General features: G+C 41.2%; 1 protein-coding gene across 1 annotated transcript; it reads left to right on the plus strand.

The window, feature by feature from the left end:
• Positions 1–1,288: 1,288 nt before the first annotated feature.
• On the plus strand, positions 1,289–8,417 carry LOC114564532 (interferon-induced protein 44). The gene is made up of 9 exons (XM_028591932.1): positions 1,289–1,468; positions 1,827–1,853; positions 2,072–2,092; positions 2,206–2,239; positions 5,513–5,702; positions 5,927–6,076; positions 6,803–6,971; positions 7,859–7,959; positions 8,083–8,417. Exons 1-9 carry the CDS (start codon positions 1,381–1,383, stop codon positions 8,239–8,241), a joined length of 939 nt encoding a protein of 312 aa, XP_028447733.1. The 5' UTR covers positions 1,289–1,380; the 3' UTR covers positions 8,242–8,417.
• The last annotated feature ends 827 nt before the right edge of the window (positions 8,418–9,244 follow it).

The following is a 9,244-nucleotide window of genomic DNA, read 5'->3' on the forward strand; positions in this document are numbered from 1 at the left end:
TACCTTAACAAGGTAAGGGAGAACGCAAAGCCCCCTTTCCCCGAAACAGAAGCCAACCCCGGTAACTTTATGGGCACAGATGTACGGGCCAGGGCCAGGCAGCATGATGGAGACAACCGCAGGACAGAGAACACTACAGGAGGGCTTTCACCGGAGACCCGATAGCTGCTGGTTAGTCAATACGCAGGAACACTAAAATCGGGGAGAAGCCTGTGTTAATATGTGTATTGATACTGGGATGTCTACACAACTGTGGGAGTGGATTGACTTCACAAAGTTCGCCACTTTACTCGATTCAAAACACATGTTGATGTCTGTTGGCTATTTAGGGTTTTTCCTGGAACAGGTCACTTACACATTTTGCACTTACTGCTGCGTCTTGTGTAGACTCTTTACATATCTGTGCTCATCATCATATGTACATTGTTTGTACTGGTGTTATTGTTGAATACATTGTGAATACATATTTCTAAAATGTATGTTTTTGTTGAGTTATTATTACACAATACTTTTTCTGACCTTTTTGAATCCCCTGACAAATAAAATGGAAACTAGACATCATCTTTAAAAACTCTCATGTTTCCTAACAACAATGTAGTAACCCTAAACCTGACAATGTCAGTTCTATACCATTATACCATGGTCTGGGTGAATACTCGATTCTGATTGGCTGCAGGGTGTCCATTAAAAAGTGATATAGGACAACTACTAAAGGAGTTCTGGTGAAACTGACTGTTTACTATTCTGAATGAATGCGCTACATTAAATCAATAAGGAAATGTGGATTTATTATTTCCAACTTGTCCTCTGAACACCACAGGATGGAGCTAAAACACACAGGCTGCAAGAAGTCAGTTCTACCATAGACATAATATAGTATATATATATATATATATATATATATATATCTATGAGTTATATGGCCCTGTGGATGACTTTGATTCATATGAATAACATTATCTGAGTTCTACTGGCCCTGTGGACTGACACACACACACACAGACACACACACACACACACACACACACACACACACACACACATAACACACACACATACACACACACACACACACACACACACACACACACACACACAGACAGAGGGACACACACACACACACACACACACACACACACACATTCCTATGAAGTGATAAGTTCTGTAGAAGTCACACAAGATTAATCAGATAACAGATGGGCAGGACTTTCATCAGAATCAGAGTTGATTAGCTAAGTTAGTAACATGTAGAAACACAGTAAGTCACATGGTTGATGAAACAGGGAGGATGTGTTCTATAAAGAGGTGAAACAGGGAGGATGTGTTCTATAAAGAGGCTCTGAGTTCTGATCTCTGCAGCAGATCACCTACAGCTACAAGATGGGGAGCCACTCTAGTACCACAGCTGGTAACATTAGTGGGAGCACCATTAATGCACCAGTCAATGTTAGTGGGTCTGGACATGTTGGTAAGTATTTTTATAGTATGTTTCTCAGTAAATTGTGTTGTGGTGATTAGTAGACTGGAAGTTTTTGTTGTTTTATATTATAATTATTGATACTTTGAATATTTGCAATATATATGTTTTTAAGTATTTTATGAATGAAGTGAGACTTAAAATAAGAGGAAGGTTTTGTTTTCCGACTCCTTTGTTTTATCATTATCTAGTAGGATTAGTAGTGCAGATTACAGAAACTAGATGACAAACATTGATATATAATGATGTGATGATGTGACTCTGGTCCCATCCAAACACTGAGCTCACTCTCATTACTACCCTGATCTGTGAGGAATGTTGTCTGATGTCTAAATGTTTTTCTTTCCAGTAATACCGAGGACCGTGCATTCACTCTGTAAGATATGAAGTTTATTTCTGAACTTTCTTGAGACTTTTTTATTATGTTAATCATTAGTACTACCTAATAATTACACAATTTTCTTTTCAGTTTTGAGAGAAAAAATACATTCTACAAGTCCACTTAATTTTGCAATATATTAACTGTATTCATTCCAAGTGATGAAAAGCATTGCAGACTATATTTACATGTTTTCTAAATGTTTTTCTTTGTAGGCTCAATCCCGCCTTCTCGCAGTAAGATATGAAATTTATTTCTAAACAAACTTCAGACTTTTATTATAATCATTATTCATAAAAAATGATACATGTTGTTAATCAATGTAAGTAATTACATAATTCATCTTCAGCTGTGAGTGAACCATGGAGGCAAATATCTTGGGGGTGAGTTCACTTCGACTTGTTTCTGCTCTCTGCTATTTAACATAATCTACATGCATGCTCAACCAGGTGAGCTAACCAAGTACCTGAGACCCCAAACTTTTGATTTGATTTTGTATTTGTCTCGAATAATCAACAGTATGTTGTAAAAGGAAAAGAAAAACAAAACAACACAAAGATAAAAATACAAACGTAGACAAATGAGCTTTTACCAAAGAACAACATTAATAATTAAAGCAGCGAGCAGCGATGGACGGGCCCTCGCGCCACCGCTCCTTGAGACCGTACATTCGCGCGGCACTCAGACGCCGAAAATCATCAACAATGAAAAGGGAACTCACCGCTGAGTTCAACAATACCTCACACAAGACTCTACGTTATACGGTTCATTAGCTGTGAAAAGGGGCGTGGCTTAAGCATAGGGGGCGGGTCAAACCATCACCAATTAAAAAGGAACTCTCTGCTGAGTTCAATGAAACCTCACACAAGACTCTACCTTAAACGGTTCAAATGTTACGAAAGGGGCGTGGCCTGAGTAAGTGGGCGTGGTCATATTATAGGGGGGCGGCTCAGTATCACACGTAGACCACACATTCTGAGTTTCATGCAAATCGGATGATCTTTGACATATAAGGCAGATTTCCTGTTGCCAGCGGGGGGTGCTATGACCAAAAGTAAATTTTGGCCTGTAGGTGTCCTCAGACCTGGACTCTTGTCAATCGTGAGAAATTTCGGGCAGATACGACAACTTACACTCAAGTTACAACAACTTCTTTGTTCATCGCTAAACACTCAAAATGGCCGCCCCGCCGCGGCCACGCCCTATGACGAAAAGTTTTTCTTTTAACAACTTTTCATCTTTAACATCTTAAGATGGCTCAGACCGAGTTTGAAGTTGATCGGATGAAATCTCTAGGAGGAGTTCGTTAAAGTACGACATGTGGAAATGGCCAAAATCGCACTAATTTCGAACATTTAATTCCAAATGGCGGACTTCCTGTTGGGTTTAGGGTATGGCTCTAATGACGTTTTTTGTACATCGTGACATGTTACATATGTGTACCAAGTTTCGCGAGTCTATGTTAAACACACTGCAGGGGCTCAATTTTCTAAACTTTCTAGGGGGCGCTAGTGAGCCATTTTTGTGCGGCTATTCCCGAAACCCTTAAAATACGTAAATGTTCACCAGACTTGATGCGGCCGCCAAATTTGGTGAGTTTTTGAATATGTTAAGCCCTCAAAAAGCCAATTCATTTGGTGTAATAATAAGTCCTTCAGTTTCAATAGGGCCTTCGCCGCTGTCGGCGCTCGGGCCCTAATAAGAGCAGGCAGAGGCATAATGCTTATAGAGCCCTGCCCCTACTTCACAATATCATATTATTACAGAAACTATCACATAGATATGCTCATACAGCATACACACATTATAGGTTGTACAACACGTATACATACAACAATACAACATACAACTTACATATACACATACATTACATTTAAATTCCGGCTCCTGCTGGATCCTGCTGGACCCTGCTGGACCCTGCTGGACTGGATCCTGCTGGATCCTGCTGGACCCTGCTGGACCCTGCTGGATCCTGCTGGACCCTGCTGGACCCTGCTGGACCCTGCTGGATCCTGCTGGATCCTGCTGGACCCTGCTGGACCCTGCTGGACCCTGCTGGACCCTGCTGGACCCTGCTGGACCCTGCTGGACCCTGCTGGATCCTGCTGGATCCTGCTGGATCCTGCTGGATCCTGGGCTTGGTGATAGCTGGTTCTTATTTTGGATTAGTGTTTCTTCTGATTAGTGATACTGTAGATCCTTCTGGTTAAGCTGCCTGTGCTGCTCTCTGCTGCTTTTATTTTGCTACATGAATGTAGAAATAAACACACCAGTGTTATGAGCAAACTGGGCTGAGCTCAGCGAGAGGTGGAAGAGTCTGAAACCTTAATTAGTACTCAGCAGGTGGAGGTGAGCTTTAGTAACAACCAATCACAGGAGCTCCTCTCATCTTTAAAACCAACAGAGAGGTGAAACAGAAGAGAGGCTGGGGGCTTTATCTCTGAATACATGAGTATATGTATAACATATCTTTTAGTCTGTTTTTGATCAATGCATTGACAAAGTTATGTGAATATGGATGTGCATGTGTCACTAGAAATGAAATCTGAATTTCATAATTTGATTTACTAAGAAACACATCCAGTCCAAATGAGACCAGATTCAGCTAGCTAGTGCAGCCCACGGTTCCTCCTCCTCACTCAACACCCCGAGGTCACTTAGCCGGGAGGAGAGCAGGTTGCAGCTCTGGAGACAGACCTTCAGGTAGTGGCTGGAGCAACTTGAATTCAAAACCCGGTGCCTGGTGAGTCTAACCGGAGAAACACAGCAACAGGAAGCTTGTTGAGAGGTTAGACCCAGCAGAGAGGTGCTTGTTGATAGGTTAGACCCAGCAGAGAGGTGCTTGTTGATAGGTTAGACCCAGCAGAGAGGTGCTTGTTGATAGGTTAGACCCAGCAGAGAGGTGCTTGTTGAGAGGTTAGACCCAGCAGAGAGGTGCTTGTTGAGAGGTTAGACCCAGCAGAGAGGTGCTTGTTGATAGGTTGGACCCAGCAGAGAGGTGCTTGTTGATAGGTTAGACCCAGCAGAGAGGTGGTGAGAGGTTGACCCAGCAGAGGTGCTTGTTGATAGGTTAGACCCAGCAGAGAGGTGCTTGTTGATAGGTTAGACCCAGCAGAGAGGTGCTTGTTGATAGGTTGGACCCAGCAGAGAGGTGCTTGTTGATAGGTTAGACCCAGCAGAGAGGTGCTTGTTGAGAGGTTAGACCCAGCAGAGAGGTGCTTGTTGATAGGTTAGACCCAGCAGAGAGGTGCTTGTTGATAGGTTAGACCCAGCAGAGAGGTGCTTGTTGATAGGTTAGACCCAGCAGAGAGGTGCTTGTTGAGAGGTTAGACCCCGCAGAGAGTTGCTACAGACGCTAACTGAAGGTCGGGTTTGGATTTAATCCAATGAAAATGTACATTGATCAGAGTTCTGTGAATCTGCACCCGATTGCTCTTCCTTAACCAAAGGATGTTTGACTCAGTACAATTAAGATAAGATAAGATAAGATAAGACAGAATTAATTATTAAACTGACAACTGAATGGGGAAGTTTAGATAGAGACTTTCAGGTACTCAAGAGTTAGACTTTATAAAAGGAAACTGGACTTTTATCAAGCAGGAGACATTTGGGGAATTCTTTAAAATCTAAAATGAAATGTAATCCTGTCTTAACAGAGACAATGTGAGGGATCTCCAGTATGTGAAGGAGTATAAGCCTGGAAACAAGGACATCAAACATGTCCGAATCCTTCTGTATGGACCTGACGGAGCTGGAAAGTCCAGCTTCATCAAGTCTGTCTGCAGCGTCATACAAGGCAGAGTGACTACTGATGCTTTGACCTCTGACAAAAGTTACAATGGAACAGTAAGACAACTTTAGATCAACCTCTAAAGAAACATCAACTGTTTGATAAATCTTTCTCTTTAACTTTTCCCCCAACTTAACCCTAACTAAATGATCTGCATGAGAATAAACAGAGTTTAGTCTGACATTAATGTATCAGGGACTTCATACAGAATAAACACTGAGAACCATAAATCTGTAGATTATTGTGATTAAAACCAGCATTTCATCTTTGTGTGTTACAGTATGAAACGTTTAAAATCAGAAAAGAAGGAAACTCAGAGACATTCTGTCATTTCGTCTTCAATGACGTCATGGATCTGAAGGATGGAGATGGAATCTGTGTTGATGACATCAAACTGACCCTGAAAGGACATGTGAAGGAGGGTTACCAGGTACGACTGTCCCTTTAGTCAACTTTAAAGAGACCCTGTTATACTGCTTTTGAGCATCCTCTGTACTCTTGAGGGTCACTAAAATAGGTTTACAAAAAACATATTATGTTTCTCTTACTGCCCATTGCTGCAACTCCTCTGTCTGAATCTGTCTGAACTTGGCCCGCCTTTCTGAAAAACCTGGTGGACTCTCATTGGTCAGCTGGCCCACTGTTGTGATTGGTCAACCAAATTACAAACAAGCGGCTGGCGGGCTGCGCTGGCTGAGGCTGCTCATATAGACAGAACATTTGAAAAACTGGGCTGGTTTCTCACTCAACGAGATCATTAACGAGGAATTTCAAACTATACAACACAGTACAATATGGGGAAAATCCAACAAAAGGGGCTCTTTAACATGACTAAGTGATTAGCTAATATGACGTTTGTCATTTTAAGAAAGTAAGAGTTGAAATGCTGCAACACCAGCAGGCTGAGCTGGCCTAGGGCCGAGGTTATTATAGTTTAGTTAACCATTATAACCTTGCTTAGGGCTGTGCAATCATTTAGATTTGGATCATGAGTTCATCTCCAAACAACCACACAAACAAGGGAATTGAGAAAACTGGGATTTTTTAATTTTCACTGTTGATGTGTATTTTTTTCTAACTTCAATGGATGCAAACTCTTTCCAAAAGTCAAGTTACATTCTTAAACACAGTGTCATAATGTAATTGTTTTTTCCAGTTCAAGCCTTCATCTCCACTGTCTCCTGAGGATCCAGACTACAACTGTTGTCCCTCTGCAGACGACAAAGTCCATGTTCTGGTTTGTGTGCTTTCTGCTGACTCAGCAGTAATTACAGACTCAGTTCTGAAGAAGATGGCCGACATCAGAGAGGCAGCCAGTGAGCTGGGTAAGCAGGTTAACTTGATCTCTAGTCAGTGGTCAGACTCCAACACTCAAACATGAGTTCAGCACTTTAACACTGAGTCCATAATCCATAATTTATCACAGTTTGATACAGCCCATAATACAAAGATCAGGACTTAAAAACTAAAATAATGTTCAGGTTTCAGATCAGATTTAAAGGTCCCATGACATGCTTCTCTTTGGATGCTTTTATATAGACCTTAGTGGTCCCCTAATACTGCATCTGAAGTCTCTTTTATATAGACCTTAGTGGTCCCCTAATACTGCATCTGAAGTCTCTTTTATATAGACCTTAGTGGTCCCCTAATACTGTATCTGAAGTCTCTTTTATATAGACCTTAGAGGTCCCCTAATACTGCATCTGAAGTCTCTTCTATATAGACCTTAGTGGTCCCCTAATACTGTATCTGAAGTCTCTTTTATATAGACCTTAGTGGTCCCCTAATACTGTATCTGAAGTCTCTTTTATATAGACCTTAGTGGTCCCCTAATACTGTATCTGAAGTCTCTTTTATATAGACCTTAGTGCTCCCCTAATACTGCATCTGAAGTCTCTTCTATATAGACCTTAGTGGTCCCCTAATACTGTATCTGAAGTCTCTTTTATATAGACCTTAGTGCTCCCCTAATACTGTATCTGAAGTCTCTTTTATATAGACCTTAGTGGTCCCCTAATACTGCATCTGAAGTCTCTTTTATATAGACCTTAGTGGTCCCCTAATACTGTATCTGAAGTCTCTTTTATATAGACCTTAGTGGTCCCCTAATACTGTATCTGAAGTCTCTTTTATATAGACCTTAGTGGTCCTCTAATACTGTATCCAAAAACTTCCTGAAAAGCTAAACTACTGAGTGTGTTTCTGTCTGCAGGGATTCCCCAAATGGCAATAGGCACCTACATTGATTCAGCCTGTCCTGAAACTAAAAAGGATCTGAAGAATGTGTACAAGAGCCAGCAGCTGAAGCAAAAGGTGAGTTTCTGTTTATCTGAGTCTGTACAGAAATATAACCTCATATGTTTTAACTTTGTAGTACAAATATATTCAGTATATGAGCACAGAAACCCACATTATCTCCCATTGTTTAACACTCAGGTGAAAGACTTCAGCGCAGCAGTGGGAGTCCCAGAGAACTACATCTTTCCTGTGAAGAACTACAGTGATGAAACCCACATCAATGATGATGTCAACACTCTGATCCTGAGTGCACTGAGACAAATGATCAGCCTTGGAGACAACTTCATTGAGAAATGAATCTAAATATTAAAAACAGTGAGTCTGGGATGTCCAGTTATAATCTGTTGGCAGATAGCTTTGACAGTTAATGTCTGTATTTGATGAAGACTGTTGTCTCTATAAGACAGCTGGGATCTGATCCTAGTTACCAACACATACATGTAATTGCATGTTTGCATGTTTGTGATGAATAAATTCTGTGGCTTGCAGTCAGTGTGCAGGTGTCACTATTGTCATCAACACGTTACTTGAATGTATGAAAAGAATTTCTAGGCGTGCATGGTTTTCATTTTTTTATTATTCTGTCTGAAATCACAGAAACACACACTTCAGCCTCATACATGGCTGCACTAACTCAGGATTTACTAATTTCCTTCTCTATAACATTATCTTATTTAAACAAAATAAACAATCACATTGCATTACTACCCACACTCATATACTGTCTCTAGCAACGTACATACATAATGAGAGCAACGTTCCCAGTGCCTTAAAGCCTGCTATAAAGCCTGCTATAACCCATGAGTATCCATCTGGTGATAAACAGGTCAGTAGTTAGTCGACCTATCAGCATCCTACTAGTCATCTCAAAGGTCACTGAAACTGTAAACACCTTCCCAGGTGAACCTGGTTCTCCAGGGGGAATGTGGACATGGAGTCAAACCAGGGATGTTGCTGTTGGTGAAGAAACTGATATTTTTCAGGTGGACCTGGTTATATCCTGGCCTGGTAGAAAAACCACATGTTCCCCAATGTCAACAATGTGCCCAAACAGCAAACCCCAACCACTTAACATTAGGAAACAGGACTTGCCATGCAAATATTGACATACTGTACATTTCAAGTATGTTGCATAGAAGATGCTGCTCTATGATGCTGGTTTGGTTCTATCCCTGAGGAACCTTCCTGAAAGTATATAGGGTGAGGGTCTATGGAGCCCATGCTCTAGAACCTAATTCTAGCCTGAGATAACAGGTTTGGTGCACCTTCCAAGCATTCTGCACAATTTTCTGAAATATGT

The sequence above is a fragment of the Perca flavescens genome, chromosome 11, assembly GCF_004354835.1.
Source record: "Perca flavescens isolate YP-PL-M2 chromosome 11, PFLA_1.0, whole genome shotgun sequence".
NCBI lineage: Eukaryota > Metazoa > Chordata > Actinopteri > Perciformes > Percidae > Perca > Perca flavescens.